Genomic DNA, 19,697 nt, shown 5'->3' with positions numbered 1-19,697 from the left:
ACCAGCACGGTTGATTGGAACACGCACTATCCAGCCTACGTCCACGCACATCTGTGCCCTAACATGGATTCCCATTTTCCTCACCAACTCACCCTTCGATTGCGCAATGGCCGCAGACCCCAGAAATCACTTCGACTGATTGTGGATCAGTTCTGGGAATACAGAATCGACTATACCTCATCTGATATGGTTGTGGAGATGTAGAGCAAGGACACGGGCAGTGGTGCCAGGAGCAACTGACATTAATCAATCCCAAAGTTGTCTTCCATAGAATCACCGAGCTCATAGAAACAGCATGTCTAACAGAATCTGTGTGTCAAAATCTATACACATTGAGTCGTTCTTGGGTGAAATTGATGGGACAAAAGCGAACCAATCCCGCGCCAACATATATATCGTAGCGGAGACAAAGATCCAAAAACGAGGTGGCGGATGGAGAAGAGATGATGAAGATGGCTGGCGAGGAAATATGCATCAATGCGACATTGAGACATCTTATTTTACTTCAAAGCATGTAAGATGCACATCTTCAACTGATGTGGAGGTTGTAGTGCGCGATTAAGCCTGTCTGCCTGTTGCGTCGTTTGCCAAACCTCCGCCCTTGCTTCACATCCATGACGACAGACTCACTTGATCAAACCCTTGACATTCGAGCCATCTCAATCTCTCGAGCAAACTCTTTAAGAACTCAGATGTCCTTGAATGATTAACCAAGTATACACATCACATCACAATGAAAACCCTAAACGTTCTTTTCCTTGGCCTTCTCTGCGAACTGGTAAACAGTACACCCATTCAAGTCAACCAGCTGAACGTCGAGACCTCCTGCGAGATCGAAGGCGGCGACGAGATTGCCAATCTGGCTTGTCATAATGCGGTATTATATTTCCTATTGCCTGTGTCTTTTAATCTGAGAATGGATTCGGCTAAGTCGTGCAGTGTGTCGTTCAGGGTCATGGGTGGAAGGGAGGATATTGCGATGGAGAGTTGTAAGATCGCTGCATCTTAAGATGAACTAAACTGAACTAAGTGTTACAGGATCTGTCATTGCACGTTTTGAGTGGTATATTGTTGCTGTCGAGTATGCAGTGATAAACAATAAAGTACTCGGGTCCTCCGGCTATGATCATACACCATCTCCAAACCTATAAAAGTTCATCCATCTCTGAGGCATATTAGCACTTGTTTGTCGGACAGGGAGCAAACGTACCTTATCATAGGGCTTAGAAGAGTCGCAGAATCGCAGATCGGTCGCTAGACGGATGACATTATCAGGGTCATTGTTGATAGTCGATGAATGAATCTGCGCTCGTTACGATAATCCCATTGGAGTCGGTGGACAGAGAACAAGGACATACCGTATGAGGTTTGTGCAGAACTACATCACCCGCCTCGTAGGCAGACACAAGCCAGCGACGGCCATGCTGCTTGGCAAACTCGACCGGCGACTCGGACAAAAGCCCGGTGGCCATCATATTCGAGTTGAAAGCCGATTTGGCCTCCTCATCGGTCAACCCGGCCTGCTTCGCCCTGGTGGTGAACTCTTCCTCGATCTTGAGTCCAACAGGGTCGCCTGATCGGTCAGCTAACACAAAAGGCATTGTCAAGGCACGGACGATGACCTACCATCCTCCAGATAGATCAAGCCCCCGCCATTGATTTTGATATCCCCCATAGGCACCCAAGCCGTCACACTCGTCGGCTCCCCATACCGCAAGAAGATCTGATCATAGTGCACGCCAATGGGTTTTGTGCCCGGCGTATTATTCCTCAGCAGCGTCCGCCGGAAATTCAGCGTGTGCTCGCCCCAACCGGTGAACTCGGCCACAAACCGGACCAAATCTGGATGGTTGCAGAACTTCTCCGCATACCAATCCTGGTAGTGCGCCTCGATGGCCAAGTCCACAAACTGCGCGGCCTTGTCGCCCCCTGGACGGCCGTTGTTGCCTACCGCGCCGGCGCCGATGCCGGGGTACTCGTCGGGCGACTTGGTGGGGTTGAAGATGCCTTTGACGGGATCGGTGCCTTCTTGGAGAACGCCGGTCGGGGCCAGGAGGGAAAAGTACTGTCTGCGGGCTTCGAGGACGTCCTCGCGGGGGAGAAGGTGTTTGAGGAAGAGGTAGCCGTCCTGCTCGTAGCGAGCGCGGAGTTCGTCCAGGGGGAGGGAGGGGTCTGAGGGACGGAGAAGAGCGGCGTTTTCTGAGGTCAAGGGCCCATCGTTGACTTGGATGTTGTGTTCTAGTGCAAGTCCTACCATTTTGATTATGAGCGAGCGTAGTATGTCTTATTGAGTGAAAGCGGAATGCAGTTGCGGGTTGAAGCATCCAGCTGAGTTCGAACTATATATCTTCGTCAATCCCTCTTCGCATTCATTTCCGACGGACAGATCTATTCTAGTTTCATTCACCATCGCTTAGAATCAGGTTCAGACTATGGATAGTTGCACGATGATGCGTGGTCTTCCCCTCCATGGACGTGGAATACTACTACTTTTAGGGCACGATGGGTCCATTCTCTCTCGACATGCGGGGAATCATTCTCCATGCGATAACTATAGCGTATACCTAGTTACTGCATTTAAGTAAGCGGAGTCATTGACGATAACAGACAGTCTTAGCCTATAGGATAAATATCAATCGAAAGTACCTAGCTTGGGTCAAAGTAAATTCCATGCTCTATTACAAACAAAGGGTATCTCTACAAATCAACCAGTCCACTCCCCAAATGACCACTCCCGCCCCTCATCGCCAACCACCAGCTCCATTGTCGTAAACACAATCTTTTCATACAGCTCTCTAGCTGCCCCTCTCGCCTTCCGATGCCACGGCCCCGTCCCTCCCCGATGCGCATCCTCTCGACTCCGCCAGACACCTACATCAACCATCATCAACCTAGCCCCGCAAAGGAAGAAAAGAAGGAAACTTACAAGTCGCCAGATTCTCCCTCCGCGCATTCGTCGTCCCAAACCAATACTTGAGTAACCCCCCACTAGCCACCGCCTCCTGATGCGACCGTGAGTCCAGCTCATGTATCCTGTCCGCATCCACGTCCGCCAACAGCGTCGACCGGAAGACAACGACGTAGAATTTCGTTCGGGACCAGCTGTGCCCCTCACGGGTGCTCAGATCGCGCAGGAATGCAAAGACAGAGTGCCAGTTGAAGGAGTCTGCGTATGGCGCTGTGGCGTAGTCGGCGCGCACGGGACGGAGGGTTGTGAGGGCCAGGGCGAGGAGGCGGTTGGGTGTATCGAGGGTTTGGAGGTTGAGGAGGTGGAGGGGGGAGTTGTAGGGTGATGCGATGAGGAGCTGAGTTTCCGCTTCTGAGTGTGATTCTGTGGTGCTGCTGACGGTGACATCTTGATAGGGGCTGAAGCACAGCTGGAGGGATGCGGCAGCGTGGAAGTTCAGCGCGTCCATGTCGGATGTGACCAGGCTGTGATGGAAGAGCGAGAGCGGGCGTCTGCTTCGTTTTATTGAAGACAATTGTTCCTGTTCATCATTGAGGACTGCTGCTGCGAGCTCGCTCGGCGAGTCTTGTATCCCGGGGGCCATGGTGCGAATGTCCACCACACTGTGCTCTTGCTCTTCCTCGACTTCGACCTGGCTATAGCGTCAGAGAATGACTACGGGTCAATTGACTGGCAATGCTAGTGATGGACTATCCTGATCGGAAATAAACTGACTACGATGTAGGAGAAGCACATTTTATAAGACAGTGCCGAGCCGAGCACGCAATATCTCGACTTGATGGTTCTTTGCTTTGTGAAACACCCCCCGGCCCACATACTTCATGGATGGATTCATTCCTTGAATTTGGTTCATGATCAGTATTTTATTCCATGGGTTCTATCTTGACGTTCTGCTTGTGGATACTGTCAGGTGTGTCCACATTGGGATAGAGGCGAGGCTATCCACTGTCTACAATATGCCGCAGAGAATGCTTCTTGATGCTCAGCAATGCGAATATCACACAAATGTAAATTCTAAAAGTAGATAATGCAAATAGGTCACCGATTGCGCAGTCCATTGCGCCAAATTCTGCGCGGCGCACGCCATCGGCGCTCGTTCGGAGTTGCAGTACAAAGCCGAACCTTGGCTCGCCGATATTCCTTCCATATTCCAGCCACTCGGCTCTACGGCAATGTAGGGAAACGAGATGTGGATATATTTTATTCCATTTAAGGTCTATCATTATTTGGTATCATGATCACAGAACCCCAACGCCGTCAATGCTCAACAATCAAATAAAATAGACACGGATAAAGCTATGGCTTCACGGGCGGCGGAGGTGGCGCCATTTTGCCCTCGCCGGTGTCGACCTTCTTCCTTGCGGGCAATGGAGGCACTTTGAACCCGCCATTTATACTACTGCTCTGACCGCCCACCTGCGTGAATGTGCCTGATTTGAACCATCGATCCTCCTCCGCCTTGCGCTTCCGCTGGAGCTCGGCTTGCGCTTTGGGATCAACCAGCTCGAGACCCTGCACAGGTGTAAAGGCAATTGTACTGGCCGTGCCGGCGACGCCTGCCAATGAAGGACCCACTCCGGAAGTTCGTAGACCCTTGGCCTGTAGGACACTCGCGGTGCCGCCTGCGCCTGCGCCCGGACCAAACCCACGCAGAGAAGAGGCGGTCCCGCTGACCGGGGTGGCCGCTCCCCAGCCCTTGTTCGACTTGCTGAGCTTGGCCCGGGTTCTCTGGTCTATTTGCGTCGCCCGGACCCGTCCGTCGTCCTGCTGTCCCAGCATACCCAGACCTACGGTGCCTTCGCCAGTGCCATAGCCGACTTCTGCCTCCTCCTTGCCGAATGCAACCCGGTTCTGCGCCTTCCGTAGCTCAGTCATAGCGATTGCTTCCTTGGCCTTTCTCGCTCTCCGTCCACCTCGCTTCCTAGAAGGTTTGTCATCAGGTGCCGGAAGCGCCTTCACACCAGCGTTCGGCGGAGGCTCTGTCAACTTCTCCAAGCGTTGATAGCACTGTTGTTTCAATTCCTCGCCCAAAGAACCATCGGGACTGTACTTGGCCACATCCGCCCGAGTCGCTAGAACCATCTTAGCCGCGACGATTCGAATTGCTTGTTTCTTTAGATCATTCGGAATATCTTGAATAATGGGCGAGTGGTAGAGAAAGCCTTGCGATCTGATACCGATATTCGTAGCAAATCCTAACCCTTCCGATCGCTTGGAGCCCTGCGCGGCCAGATTGCACGCTGGGATCTTGGCCAGTTCCTTCAGCCCACCGGTCTGGTTGAGAAACTGGGCTGCAGTCTCCGGTCCTATCAAGGCGGCAAGATTAGGCGCAATCTGGCTCATGCGCGACTGAATGCTCTGCGTAAGCGCCGTCCGCTCGCGATCTAGCTTGAGAATCCTCTCACAAGTATCCAGCACGACCTTGAGCTCGGCCTCGGTCATTTCGCGTCCACGCGTCGTTGTTCCCTCCACCGTGACAACCATGAGCGAGGGACCGTCCAGGATGGACTTGAGTGGCGCACCGACCATATTATCGGCCGAGGACGAGAGGGCCTTGATATCGTTAAGGGGACCATTCTTCAAGATGGCAACGGTTTTTGCGTAGTCAATAGGATTCGTAACCAGAGTTTCTAGTTCTGGAAATCTGATCGAGTAATGGTCTCGGAGACTCTTGTGAAGGCGTGTGAGTTCGTCGGTAGTCGACACGGCGACGTCAAATTCGTTGGTGACCTCGGGCGCTGGCCGTTGCACCTCTTCGCCGACATCTTCTTCAATCTCCTCGCCGGCCTGGAACTCCTCGTCATCTTCCTCGAAATCTCTCAAGAGTTCCTCCGCGTTCGACATGATGGCAGCAGTGTAACCACAGGCAACCGCTGAAGCAAAAGTGTGGCTGCTGGTTAAGGTGAAATACTGTTGTTGGCCCGCCACAACTGGACAGCGCTAAGAAAGTAACTATCGCTTAGTCATCCGGGTGCCGTCACAGACCCAGAGCGCAGCTTCCGACTTTTGATGGACCAAAGAACCAACGGACTTGTTCGACAACGATCAACTGGAGTTGGGGATCCAACGTCCAGATTTGGTTGCTGATCGAGCCCGACTTCTTCTTTTAAGCGCGTGCTACTTTATCTACACGTACGACCGAAAGTGAACTTGCCATCTCCGCTTGTTGATACCTTGACCCATCGTACCTCCTACACACCACCCATCGGCACCATGGAGTCGTCTCGTGGCCCTCCCAGGGTCAAGAACAAGGCCCCCGCGCCGATCCAGATCTCAGCGGAGCAGCTGCTTCGCGAGGCTGTTGATCGGCAGGAGCCCTCGTTGCAGGCGCCGACACAGCGATTCGCGGACCTCGAAGAACTGCACGAGTACCAGGGCCGCAAGAGAAAGGAGTTTGAAGACTATGTGCGCCGCAATCGGATTAACATGAACAACTGGATGCGGTATGCGTCTTGGGAACTGGAGCAGAAGGAATTCCGCCGGGCGCGATCGATCTTCGAACGGGCGCTGGACGTCAACCCGACCTCGGTGGTGCTCTGGATCCGGTATATCGAGTCGGAGATGCGGAATCKCAACATCAACCATGCGAGGAACTTGCTGGACCGGGCAGTCACCATCTTGCCGCGCGTGGACAAGTTCTGGTACAAGTATGTGTACATGGAGGAGACGCTGGGGAATATCCAGGGTACGCGGCAGGTGTTTGAGCGGTGGATGTCATGGGAGCCGGACGAGGGCGCGTGGAGTGCGTATATCAAGCTTGAGAAGCGGTACAATGAGTTTGAGCGCGCGCGCGCGATCTTCCAGCGGTTTACGATCGTCCACCCGGAGCCGAGGAATTGGATCAAATGGGCCCGGTTCGAGGAGGAGTATGGGACGAGTGAGTTGGTGCGGGAAGTGTACGGGATGGCGATCGAGACTCTGGGTGAGGATTTCATGGACGAGAAGCTCTTCATCGCGTACGCCAAATTCGAGGCGAAGCTCAAGGAGTATGAGCGGGCGCGAGCGATCTACAAATACGCCCTGGACCGGCTGCCCCGTTCCAAGGCGATGGCGCTTCACAAGGCCTACACAACGTTTGAGAAGCAGTTCGGCGACCGAGAGGGCGTCGAGGATGTGATCCTGTCCAAGCGCCGGGTGCAGTACGAGGAACAGCTCAAGGAGAACCCGCGAAACTACGATGTCTGGTTTGACTTTGCCCGGTTGGAAGAAACGTCGGGCGATCCAGACCGGGTACGAGATGTCTATGAACGGGCGATTGCACAGATCCCACCGTCGCAGGAGAAGCGGCATTGGAGACGGTACATCTACCTCTGGATCTTCTACGCTATCTGGGAGGAGATGGAGGCCAAGGATGCGGATCGGGCCCGCCAGATTTACACAGAATGCCTAAAGCTGATCCCACATAAGAAGTTTACCTTCGCCAAGATCTGGCTGCTAAAAGCGCAGTTTGACATCCGCCAGATGGATCTGCAGGCTGCGCGGAAGACTCTGGGCCAGGCCATTGGGATGTGCCCGAAGGACAAGCTCTTCCGGGGTTACATCGAGCTCGAGCGGCAGCTGTTCGAGTTCGTGCGGTGCCGGACCCTGTACGAAAAACGGATTGAATGGAACCCGTCCAACAGCCAATCGTGGATCAAGTACGCTGAACTGGAGCGGGGACTAGATGACTCGGAGCGTGCGCGGGCGATTTTCGAGCTTGGGATCGATCAGCCGACGCTGGATATGCCGGAGCTCGTCTGGAAGGCGTACATTGACTTTGAAGAGTACGAAGGCGAGTACGACCGGGTGCGGCAGCTGTACGAGCGTCTCCTGCAGAAGACAGACCACGTTAAGGTGTGGATCAACTACGCGCGGTTCGAGATCAACGTGCCAGAGGAGGAGGAGGAAGAAGAGGAGGAAGAGGAGGAGCGGCCGGTCAGCGACGAGGCCAAGCGGCGGGCGCGCGCTGTGTTCGACCGGGCCCACAAGGTGTTCAAGGAGAAGGAGATGAAGGAAGAGGTGAGTTATTGGCGCATGTGTCTGGGGAAGATGTTACTGACGAAGCTACAGCGCGTGGAACTTCTCAACGCCTGGCGGGCCTTCGAACATACACACGGATTCCCGGAGGACATCAAGAAGATCGAGGAGCAGATGCCCCGGCGGGTCAAGAAGCGACGCAAGCTGGACGACGACCGGTACGAGGAGTACATGGACTATGTGTTCCCGGCGGACGACCAGGCAGCGGCGAGCCTGACGAAAATTCTGCAGGCGGCGCACACATGGAAGCAAACCAGAGGACAGGCAGGACCATGAGCGCTGCACGCGGGTGTTTAGGTTTGTGGGAGATGTCGAGCATATGTGCGCTCTCCAGTTACTAGTACGAGTACTCTACAGCAAAGGAATTGAGGTCAAGGATACCAGATATAGCATTCCGTTCCATACTCTCATATGGTGATGCAGTAGTTACTTGCACGTGCTAAGCCAAGCAAAAGTGGATCACACTAGTAGCCCAGCCGAAGCGAACAATGACCCGTCGTTTGAAAAGCGGGTGGCTGGTGGGACCGTCTTTCTTCAATTTCAGGTATCACTTGATTCCGAGTTCAGTTCATTTGAGGTCTGAGTGATAATGTAGCCAGAATCCTAATCTTAGTCATGATTATAATCGTAAACGCGGATAGAAAAAGAGTACTACTCATCAGTCAACCAATTTGCGTCATGTTCCTGCATTTGTGTTGGGTTTGTGCCTGACTAGTAATGTATTGTCATATACTGTACCGTACTGAATTCATCTTGGCGGCAATTTTAACCCCACCAATAACGACATGATTCAGACTGACCCAATTCGGAAATTGAGAGGTTTAGATTGCTGAACGGAAAGAAAGGGGCAAGTCTTCTGATACTAGTCTCCTAGAAGAATGAGATCATTGAGGATAATCAATTTCTTGCGATGATGTGGTATGGACCGACAAACCATGGTTGAGATTTGTTGATTCTGAGCCCCTGAAAATAGGGCTCTACGGAGTACTTGGTAGATAGAGGCAATATTAATACCATGATGTTTAATTGAGGTGTTACTTCCTTGCACTGGATGCTGTGCCTGATGCAAGGTAACCTGCACAGGAAATGAATGTCTATAAGGTGTTTATTTTGATAGATATAAGATTGTGATAGAGACCAGACTGCAACACTGGGTTCAGGTCTAGAGTTGATGTGTATGAAGTCAGTCTATCAAGGGATCCTCTGGATCGTCTGATCATCTCAGACTCTGATGGTGAGCACAGACTAGACTACTACTCGTAAGTCATGAACTAAGGGGATTCCTGATTGTCTCTCTTTTCTCTTCTCTTTCCTTTTTTTTGTTTACTCTGAGCTCTTTCTGCTTCGTTCCTCTCTCTCTCTCTCTCTCTCTGTCCCTCCCTCTCTTTTCATCACACGCCGTGCTGTGCACTCGTGCTGGTCCCCCATCATCTCTCTCTCGTTTCTTTTTTGCTTTTCGCTCCTATCCACCTTCGTCTCAAGCAAAGGAATAATAAACTAAATTACTGCCAAAACAAAATCGTAAGTCTTCAAGATCATCAATGATTCCGACCTCTTGATCTGTTCCACTCTCCGAGCCACCCCCTCTTGCTGCTCTCCAGAACCGTTGTTTCATATTTTGCTCCGGTTCCCACGATTGTGTACCACTCACAGCTCCGTACGCTCTTATCACTACCACTACCACTACCAGTACTATTATTATTATTATGATTCTCACAATCCATCTCCTGATTATTCCATTCTTCTTTCCTCTCTTTCCTTGTCGTTCATTGCTCAGGTAGACCCTTGATTCGACGTATGAACCTCTGTACCAGTGTCATTATCATTCCTTTTTTGACACTGTGATCCTATCATTGTTATTGTAATCTTTACCCCTGAAGCGCTGGACTCGAATTGATATTGACATCATCCTATCCTCCAGGTCGCCATTCCTTCGTTACTCGGTCTTGATTCGACCTGTATTTCATGATCGCATTTGACTCCTAACGTTCAGTCTGCGACTCTTACCACTATCCAACTCGACAGCATCGCTAGACACGTGGAGGACCGTCCATTCTATGACCAGCACCCACGTTCGTTTCAACTCTGCAATCATCTCGTCGCCGACCCGCTTGTCAATTGGACAACTTCTAGTCCCCGACCATGAGATAGCACTCTGGTAGTCACCTTCGTTTTCCTGGTTCCGTCGATTCGTCCTTCTTCCCGACCTCGGACGGCTGGTTATCAACTGATTGTCTTCGGCTGGTCTTCTCGAAGAACTCGACCTTCCTTTCCGCATCGCATTCCCTCATCACCAGAAAATAACACCAATATCCAATCGATATGATCGTTCCGGAGCCCCCTGTAAAATTGGAGGGCCATTGTTCGGTCGTTTACAACAACACCCTCTACACCTACTCCGCCAATGGATTCGCAGCCATCACCCTAGAACGCAATGGAACCTGGAGTGAATTGCCCCATGGAGACGAGCTGGTCTCCGATGCCGTATGTGTGACGGGCGGGATCGACGGTAAGGAAGATGAACAAGCGCTCTACGTGATCGGTGGTACGGGCTCGTCTTCGACTCCCCCAGGGTTGCAGCGATTCGCTTTCGGTTCCCAGAAGTGGACCACGTTGCAGTCAGCTCAGCGGACGATGCAAAATCGGACATCCCATGGCGCGGTATATCTGAAAGCTTCCTCCATTCTGCTGGTCTACGCGGGCAGTCAGACGGATAGCTCGAACCCTTCGTCCGACACGTTTACTATCAGCACCGCTTTTCCGTATACCCTCGACGCTCATTCAGCAAAGTACCCCACCACATCACCTGTGCTTCTGCCTTGGAGCGATAGTGAAGCAGCATTGGTAGGTGGTGCGACGACTCCCAAAGAGGTCCATCTGTTCTCGGTCTCGGATGGCTGGCATTCCTCTGGGGCCTTCCTTCCCCAGCCTCTGTCCAGCGATGTGAGATGCGCGATACTAAATAGATCGGACGGAAGCAAGGCGCTCGAGTCATTCAACCTGAACGTCTCGCCCAACACCGTGAGTAGCATCGCATTGCTCAATCCTGGTGGCCAGCCCGCGCGCTCTGGTACAGATCTGGGGGCATCATCCTCGAGGAGAAAAAGGAGAAGGGAGGTTTCTGTGGCCGATTACCCGACATACGATTCAACGTTAGCGTCATCTTCGACCAGATCGGACTACTCTCTCGCTCAAGGCGATAACGGATTGGTGGTCATTTCCAGCGGCAGTGGTACCGATTCACTGGCCATCTTCAACCAGACATCCAATAGCTGGGTCAACACCACCAAGCTCTTCTACGGAGACAAATCTTCTCAGCAGATCCTCGCCTCAATCCCAACAACAACAACAACAACAACAACAACATCGTCCTCGTCTACGCCAACCGCCACCAGCACCAGTTCGGGTATCAGTACGAGCACCGCCGCCAGTGATGATTCATCTGGCGCCAGGGTTGGTACTATCATCGGAGCAACGCTTGGCAGTCTGGTGGGCATTATCCTAATCCTAATATTAATTCTCTTCTTCCTTCATAGGACGAAGCTGGGTCGCAAGCGTGCTGCCAACCAGGGCCAAGATCGGGCCAACGACAAGGACCGTCTGAGCTTCCAGGATCAGGGCATGGAGCCCCTGACTCGTTCGGCCTATCCCATGGCTAAGAGTACAGCTCCGCTCGCGTCCACATCGGTAGACTCGCTCGCCATCTTCTCTGGCAGGGCCGCCGATGAAAAGACGCCTAGGACAGCCGGCGGACCCCCAGGCTATGGACCAAAATCGACGCCGCTCAAGCCGAGTCCTCTGACAGCCGTCCAGTCCAACGGTGACTGGACGCCATCCAGCACGTACTCGGTCGGTGCAGACAAGGCCATCGAGGCGCAAGACATGACCTTCGGAGACAAACCGCCCGGGGACCGCACAACGGACGAGGGCTGGGGCAAGTACTTCCAAGACAACAACGGCACCAATACCAACCTAGCGAACACACCGACCGTCGCGGCCCCTCGGTCCAATGCAGAGGATCGAATCAGCGCCTGGCCTGGAGCGCCCCTTCCTCAGTTGAACTTTAGCTTTCTGGAGGAGCCCAAGCCGCTCGGCCGGGTGGTCACCGGCAGCCCCACGACGGAGGACGGCCCCAGGATTGGCCAGATGCTGAAGCGCGCCGAGTCGCAGTCCGCCCGCATCTCCAGTGCCAGCTCCCTGAGCGCCGCGTCAGACACGGATTTCGATCATGACCATGACCGCCCCGACGGCGCCTCAACGATCAGCCGCCCGGGCCTGGATCCGCAGTGGCGCGGCGCCCCGCACCACAGCTGGATCGGCCGTCCACCCAGCAGTACCTACAGCCGCAGTTTCTACAACCCCAGCGGCCGCGAACGTGATACCATCAACACGCGCGGCTCGAGCGTCTTGATCCCAGATGCGCTTGAGCCCATGCCAACCACACCCTTCCCAGGTGCACCGGCGCCCGCGAACTCGCGCAGGAACCCGAACTCGGATCTAAGCTGGCTGAATCTCAATGCCGATCGATAGTCTAGCCCCCCTGCTACCGTGTCTGTTCATCTAGCATCAAGCATAGTATCAGCATCAAGCGTCGTCACACCTGCATTTGATTTGATCTGGCTTCTGCAAGAGAGCGAGCGTTGAAGCGTTCCCGTCTGACTGTTTGTTCTTAATTCCCACCATATCTGTCATTCATCTGTCTGTCTACGTATCTATCTACCCCTCCCCGTGTGAAAAAGGCATCTGGAAGGCGTGGTGTTTGTGTTTGTATATTGATTGGATTCAATCCCTCTGTATCTCTCCCTCTTCTATTTCTTTTCGTCTCCGTCTTTGTCTTGTCACTGGCTTGGACTGTACGTAGACTTTTTGTCTTGTTTCTTTATGTTGATCAAGGGTTCCATCGGTATTGATACCGATCACAACTCCCTTCTATCTGAATGGATCAATGCCATATGCATCGTGGACTGACGCCATGTCACAAATCATCCATTTCCATCGCTGGCACGTTTATCAAAACAAAAACTAAAAGGGTAAATGTAATTTTCTGCGGAGAGCAATGAGGCTATTAAGTCATTCTAGACCCGATACACAAACGCTAAGAAAGAGAATGAAGAAGAGCGCAAAGCAAACCCGAAAGTCATCAAGTCGTGATACACATACGGCATCGTGTCATCATAATCATCATTGCGGCATACCATCCGAGGCTCCAGAAACCAGCCCCAAAACTCAAGAGGACACGCTCACCCCCAATACGAAGACCGGTATCTCATATCCGCCCCGACACTCGGCGATCGCACCTTCCCAGCATGTGACCGCAAGTATCCCGAAGAACTGGCATTCTCCTCGATCTCGTCCGGGTAGACCGTGCGCCAGGAGGGCGAGGACGGGCCGGCGGCACTCTGGCTCTTGCTGCGCGTGCGCTGCTGACGCTTTTGGTGATGTTCCGCGCATTTTTTCTTGAACTCGGCTCGTTCCCTGCGCTTCTCGTCGGCTTCTTTCCACTCAGAGATGGCGCCTTTAATACCCATCGCGCTGAGGCCGATGTTGGCGGCGTCGGCGAGGTTGGCTTTGATCCGGCGCCGGCGGGCCTCCTCGGGCGACATCTCGCCTTCCTTCACCATCCGCATGCGCTGCTTGCGCTTCTCCATGTTCTGGTGCAGCCCGTGTGCTGCGTGGACCGTCGCTATGGTGGCTAGACCTGCCGTCACTAGGGCCTGGTGGTTGAGCTTCTTGCGCTGCTTTTTCTCATCGGAACTGTCTCCCAGGTCAGAAGATGATTCATTGTCCGAGCTGGAGTGATGGTGGTGGCCGTCGTCAGCATATGAGCCCCTGGCTCTAGACGTAGTGATGGTGCCAGAACTTGGTGGTTGCGTGGCATAAACAGAACGAGGTCGACCTACATCTCTGGAGTGCCTGGCCCGTCTTGGCCCAGGCTCACTATCCCGATCGCTGTCCGAGTAGTCATCGTAGCGTGAGGACCGCCCACGATGTCTTCCTCGCTGGTCATCCTTGTCCTTGTCCTTGTTCCCCAGCCCCAGCGCTTCCATGCCTTGGTTAATGTAGTCCGTCACGCTCTTGCTCCGCTTGTGATGGCGACGTGGGGAGCCGCGATCATCGTAGCTGTCGCGTGAGCTGGACCGGCCCCGATGACGGGACCGGGAGCGGGACTTGAAGCGGTCGTAGGCCTCCTTGCCGACTGCAGCCAGAGCACCCGTGGCGGCAAGGTTCTTCAGCTTGCTATCGCCCCCGGAGCGGCGATCGCGGGATTTGGATCTCGACTTTGACCGTGGTCCATTCACGAAATGGTTGGCCGCCAGCCCCGCAAGCGTGGACTCGATGATGTGACGCTTCGAGTGCTTATTGGGGTCACGGTCGACCAGCCCATCTGTACCGGCAGCGGTAATTGCAGCTGTGAGGATGCGTTTGCCTTTTTCGCCTGTCCACTCGCCGGGTTCCTTGCGAACACGGAAGGCCTCGACAGCTCCCGCGGTCAGCGCAGCTCGGACAGCCTGAGCCATGCGCTGCTCGCTCTTGTCGCGACGGTGACGGTCTCTGCTGCGGGAGCGCGAGGGAGAGTACGAGTGTGACCGGCCATGCTGACCATGAGAACGACCACGGCTATGGTCACGGTGTCTGGAAGCCGAGGACGCCGCAGCGCCCAGACCGAGAGCGCCCAGGGCCTGCTCGGAAAAGGACTTGCGCCGTCTACGGGGCGGAGAGCGACTGCTTGATGAAGAACGGGAGTACTTGCGGCGGTCGGCTACACTAGTCAGCAATCATATTACTTTTTATCTTTTTCTCGTCCATCAACTCCGCATCTAGCGTTTCCGTGGGCAATACATACATCTATCGCCGTCGTGCCTCGAACGACGCTCATGGCGGGGTCGATACGAGTAATCTGACTCCTCGTAATAGGCTCCCCTCCTCCCGTTCAGCGAATAGGATCTGCGCACACCCTCCTGCGCGGTAGCTACTCGAGAGCGTCTTGGATTTGGGGGGTATCCATAACCATATTCGTAGCCATAATCGCTGGGGGGATAATGACGGGGCAGGTCATCCAGGGACTCGCTACTTCCGTCGCGACGACGGACAAGATCCGTTGAGGCCCGACTGCGGGAATCAGCATAGTAGTAGGGGTTTTCATCGTAGCTGGGAGGTCCTGGCCGGGCGTATCGATCGCGGGCGGGACGGTAGTGACGATCGTCGTAGTAGGCCATCGTCAGCAGTGGTAACACTAGCTGGTATGGAGTAGATGAATCTAAACGTGATGAAGACGGTGCATATGGATGATAAAAGGATGAGAATAGGATGAGGAGAGGGAATGGAAAGGAAGATGGCCAGACTAGATGAAAGGAAAGATAAAGAAAGCAACTTAACACCCGAAGGGCCAAAGCGGGGGGCAAAGCAAGCGGGCTGAAAAGAAGCGCCCGTGACGTATCTGGATGGAGCTGGTGAAACTCGAGTCGAATGAGAATGGTTTCACTGGACTGCCATTTCATACTTTGATACTATCTATTTGCCGCCCTCTCGAGGCTGTGCTCAAATGAGTGTGGCATGATTTCTCTTTCATTTGTTTATTGTGGCTCATCTTCGTCTTTGTCTGATGTACTCTCCTTGGGCCTCAGGCACTCGCTGTAAGCTACCCAGTCACTCAGGTATCCATMAGGCAGGACTGGGCATCAAATTAGCTAATCAGGCATTCAGGCGCACCTACGTCATGCTGCGTTACAGAGTCTGGAATCTGGATAGAGAGGCAACATCAGCCACATTTACAGGTTGTTATTATTATTACCTATCTACTATCTACTATCTACTATCTACTATCTACTATCTATATTCATGTAGTCCCAAGGTTTCTCCGGCTCCATCTCTGGATCCATCGGTTCCTGTTTCCAGAAGCCCTAGTACCGTGGTTCCAGTGCCCTAAGCTTTTGATCTCTATATTGAATCACTGATACATACAGTACTAATCCCTTAATCCGGAAAACCTCAGCAGCGCCCTTTTTTCTGTCTGTCCCACAAAACTTAATCTGTTTTACTCCGTACTCGACCAAACTATGAGAGAGCCACGTTCAAAGGCCATTGTAGGATTTATACGCAGCAAAAGTTCGTATCGGTAATTGAGAATGATATCTCGTATCATTTAGGGATGGTAGCTTTCCTTTTGCTGACCATCATCAATCAATATAGAGAGTACTGTACATGGCGGCAAAGGTCCTTCATGGACATCCTCAGACCACGAGGTCATGGTATACACGCAGAATGAAAAGACATATGGAGAAATATGATAAAAAGTGCTAAAAAGCCGGTCGCACAAATCCAAATGTGAACAACAGGCAATTCGGTCGGCAAATCACGCAGGAAGATGATACATGGTATATACAAGCCATTCCACCGGATCGAAATCCGTAGAGATACTTGTAGCCCTCTTTTCCGTCTTGTCCCAGACGGTAGAGGTCGAAAAATTCTGAGCTGAAGAAATGTGCCAAAGAAAACGTGCTGCACAGCAGCCACCGCTTGCGCCTCTTTGATATAAACGCCGTGACTCCAAAGGAATCAAAAGCTAGACCGATTGAGAGTTGTACTCCTGAGTAGAAGAAAATTTTCGATAGAATATGTGGCATCTCCCATGTCCTTTGCCTTACAGCCTTCTCATGAATTCTCTTTCATTTCTTTTCAACTCATGGTCACCTCAGGCATGGCTGCTCATTATCAACTCATACAGAGTCTTCAACTCAGTAAGGCGAATGCCGACGTTGGCTTCCGCTAGACGTTGTCATATTCATGGTACTCGTGCTGCGGTGATAGACAATCCCATCTGTCTGCGACTGACTCGTCGACCGCGAATGGTTATATGGTGGGCTGGTTCGACCCGTTGCCCACCGGCTGCTGGCAGCCTCGCCGTCGCAGTCGGCTGTTCCCGAAGGCATGTCTTCTGAATGGGTGCGGTGAGTTCGGATATGTTGTTTCATGTTATCCTTCCGAGTAAAGGCCTTGTTGCATATGGGGCAATGAACACTCTTCTCTCCCGTATGTTTCTTGCCGTGGCGTGCGGCGTGGCCCGAAGTTGTGAAAGTCGCTGAACATCCATGGCTGGCCGCGAATGGACAAGGATATTTGTTCTTTCTGGTCCCTTTGGCCCCCGCTGCGTCTTTCGATCCGCCAATGGATCGCGGCGGGGATGGGGGGTCAGAGACCGAGTTGCCGCTCAAACGCTTCTCGGCGGGTGCAATCGTGGGAGGGGGGTAAGCGTACGAATCTTGCCGGCCAGAGCGATAGTAACTGACCGCGCTGTTCTGAGGGATGTAATCGTAGGAAGAGCAATCAGAGGATCCAGGCGACGCGGGCTGCATCGCTTCCGAAACCGGGTCAAACGGTTGTCGGTTTACCCTGCCAGGAGATCGTGCAGTTGACTCTATGTTGGGAGATCCATAGCTGTACTCGGGTAACAGAGTTCGTGGCTGCTGCTCTGACTGATACGAGTATGATGAAGAGGTGGACGGCTGTCTGGAGATCCCAGGGCTTGATCGAACTGCAAATGATGGATGGTCATCATTGTTCAAGATGGAAACGAAGCTGGACTTGCAACTGGCCATCTCCTGACCCAGCAGTCTTACTGACTGCACCTGAATTAAAGGATGACTGATTAGCTCTCCGTTTTTGCTTCTTGTCTGTAGTTAACCCTCAGTCCGTCCTTCATCTCCCCCGGCTTGCTTTCTTTCCCCTGTTCTTTCTTGTTTCCATAAACAAGTTCAAGACTGTGTGACTGAGGCCGTAAAGACCGCCCGTCCACCTCAACTGAAAATGCTCAAAGAAAAAGAGGAAGAAGACAAAAGAAGGGAAGAAGCACACAGGAAAACGTCAAAGGAGAAGAATCTCGGTATTAAAGGAAGATGGACGAACCAGCTGTATTTGAATATGTTTGTTCTTTCGCTCGTGTAACACGACCAGATCTGCAGAGAGCGCAATTGATTGCGCGGATCGAACAGTAGCAGCTTGACAAGTAAACTAAGGCGTCTCTGCCTTACAGTCTGGCCTGTCTTGACGTTGCTGGATTCCCGGATGGGTCTTACACACCCTTTTGATCGTAAGAAGAGCCAAGGGCCAAGAACGACCCACCGCCAACCGATATAAGTCAGTATGGAGCAGCTATCGCAGAGCAAATACCCCTGTTCTCTTGGCAAAAAGAAATCGATTGTTGGAGCGTTGCGATGCCCTTGACAGAGGTTTCAAACTGGCCCGGTCGTACCGCTCGCCTTATGCACCAGACAGAAAACTCGAACTGGAAATGCGTGAAGCAAGATTCCCGCCACAATCGTTTAGAGAAGTGCAAGGCGAGAAAAATTCCGATGCCGGAAAATAAGTAGAGTCCAACGTTCTAGCGCATGTGCGATAATGAATTTAGCGGTAGTTGAGATGGTCACCAAATGATGACAGAATCGATGAAGACAGCAGACTGGATGGTCTATAGACCTCTCGACGAGGAACTAGTCCGGTAACTACTTGGTAAAAGGAGGAGAGATGAGATGTCAATGATGGACGGTATATGCGGGAGCGATTATAGAGGAGGGGAACGGAAGAGTCGGATTAGGAAAGAAGAAAAGAGTGTAGAGGGGTTAGAGAAGCGGAAATCAGATTGATGATAGGAGAAAAGGTGATGAATGACAGGAAGTCAGGAGAAGGGAGAGATGGAGCAAAGAGAGGAAAATATGAAGCCAAAGAGTATTAAAAGATGAAGAAGACGACGACGACAATGGCAACGACGACGGCGACGACGACGACGAAGACTGACTACAGAAGTTACGAAGACTATCTTGAAACCCGTCCAGGGTCTTCGGAGGAGCTCTGGCCATGCTGAAAGTCAGTGAGCAATGGATAAACTAGTGGCTTGGTGGTTTGGGTAAAAGAATACAAAAATCCACAGCACTAGTGGAGGGAGTGGAGCAAAAATAGGCATCTTCATTTGTAGAATACTAAGACAGAATACCCAATAATCAATCCAGATTGGAAACAATAGATGGATGTTGATTATTTTGATATGTAGACAGCTAGATGGTCTTAGGTCAGCCTTTGTTTGGACAAGTATGGCCTTACCCCTATTACAAGCACATATACCAGAGAGGTACAGAGTGAGGTAAATTTGCCAAGGTATGGCAATAGAAGTTAGTGTCTATCTCTTTGTACATTCTCTGATGTCTGAAAAATAATGATATTTTTTTTTATTTTTATTTTTTTTTTTTTTTTTTGGAAATTGCGAAATACGGAATACATGCATACGCATTGTCAGGGAGTTCTAGGAAGATTACGCCGTGGTCCATGGCATAGTGGCCCAGGTATCTCCGAAGTACATCCAGAATTTGGGCAAACTAGTTGGCTGATGTTGGGGTCTGGTAACAATTAACAGAAAGTTATGGAGCCCACCAAGGGAACAGCCACAGTATTGTGGGTGGGTGAGCTTTAGTCTACGGGGGTCAATTGCTCCGCTGACTACGCCAGAAGGGTTTTGTCAGGTACTTGTACCTCTCTACTCTCTGGTACATGTTTAATCTGATAGTCTACCATACCTACAACAGCCCGCAGGCAGCATATGATAATAGTACCATGATGCTGAGTGAAGTAAAAAAAGAATTAAGGTACGAGTATTAGAATATGATTTGTTCTGATGGGTACCTAATCCTCCGTCGTAAATACCTTACCACCAAATGTAAAGGTA

At 52.1% G+C, this 19,697-nt stretch overlaps 7 protein-coding genes across 7 annotated transcripts; 2 read left to right on the top strand and 5 right to left on the bottom strand.

Annotated features, from left to right (window-relative positions):
- Positions 1-742: 742 nt before the first annotated feature.
- Positions 743-2,257, bottom strand: Asppvi_002840 (uncharacterized protein; the record flags this gene model as incomplete). Its single annotated transcript, XM_043298819.1, has 4 exons — positions 743-859; positions 1,211-1,303; positions 1,359-1,573; positions 1,627-2,257. The coding sequence occupies 4 exons, from the start codon at positions 2,255-2,257 to the stop codon at positions 743-745; spliced, it is 1,056 nt and encodes a 351-aa protein (XP_043154754.1).
- A 447-nt stretch (positions 2,258-2,704) lies between these two features.
- Positions 2,705-3,551, bottom strand: Asppvi_002839 (uncharacterized protein; the record flags this gene model as incomplete). Its single annotated transcript, XM_043298818.1, has 2 exons — positions 2,705-2,871; positions 2,927-3,551. The coding sequence occupies 2 exons, from the start codon at positions 3,549-3,551 to the stop codon at positions 2,705-2,707; spliced, it is 792 nt and encodes a 263-aa protein (XP_043154753.1).
- Positions 3,552-4,264: 713 nt separating this feature from the next.
- Positions 4,265-5,812, bottom strand: Asppvi_002838 (U4/U6-U5 snRNP complex subunit PRP31; the record flags this gene model as incomplete). The annotated part of the gene is made up of 1 exon (XM_043298817.1): positions 4,265-5,812. The coding sequence occupies one exon, from the start codon at positions 5,810-5,812 to the stop codon at positions 4,265-4,267; it is 1,548 nt and encodes a 515-aa protein (XP_043154752.1).
- A 369-nt stretch (positions 5,813-6,181) lies between these two features.
- Positions 6,182-8,260, top strand: clf1 (putative cell cycle control protein (Cwf4); the record flags this gene model as incomplete). Its single annotated transcript, XM_043298816.1, has 2 exons — positions 6,182-7,966; positions 8,018-8,260. The coding sequence occupies 2 exons, from the start codon at positions 6,182-6,184 to the stop codon at positions 8,258-8,260; spliced, it is 2,028 nt and encodes a 675-aa protein (XP_043154751.1).
- A 2,046-nt stretch (positions 8,261-10,306) lies between these two features.
- On the top strand, positions 10,307-12,514 carry Asppvi_002836 (uncharacterized protein; the record flags this gene model as incomplete). Its single annotated transcript, XM_043298815.1, has 1 exon — positions 10,307-12,514. The coding sequence occupies one exon, from the start codon at positions 10,307-10,309 to the stop codon at positions 12,512-12,514; it is 2,208 nt and encodes a 735-aa protein (XP_043154750.1).
- Positions 12,515-13,224: 710 nt separating this feature from the next.
- Positions 13,225-15,201, bottom strand: Asppvi_002835 (uncharacterized protein; the record flags this gene model as incomplete). Its single annotated transcript, XM_043298814.1, has 2 exons — positions 13,225-14,744; positions 14,829-15,201. The coding sequence occupies 2 exons, from the start codon at positions 15,199-15,201 to the stop codon at positions 13,225-13,227; spliced, it is 1,893 nt and encodes a 630-aa protein (XP_043154749.1).
- Positions 15,202-16,719: 1,518 nt separating this feature from the next.
- On the bottom strand, positions 16,720-17,580 carry Asppvi_002834 (C2H2-type zinc finger protein; the record flags this gene model as incomplete). Its single annotated transcript, XM_043298813.1, has 1 exon — positions 16,720-17,580. One exon carries the CDS (start codon positions 17,578-17,580, stop codon positions 16,720-16,722), a length of 861 nt encoding a protein of 286 aa, XP_043154748.1.
- Positions 17,581-19,697: the final 2,117 nt, after the last annotated feature.

Source organism: Aspergillus pseudoviridinutans (assembly GCF_018340605.1).
Source record: "Aspergillus pseudoviridinutans IFM 55266 DNA, scaffold_2, whole genome shotgun sequence".
Classification (NCBI taxonomy): domain Eukaryota; kingdom Fungi; phylum Ascomycota; class Eurotiomycetes; order Eurotiales; family Aspergillaceae; genus Aspergillus; species Aspergillus pseudoviridinutans.
This window is presented reverse-complemented; position numbering and strand designations above follow the sequence as displayed.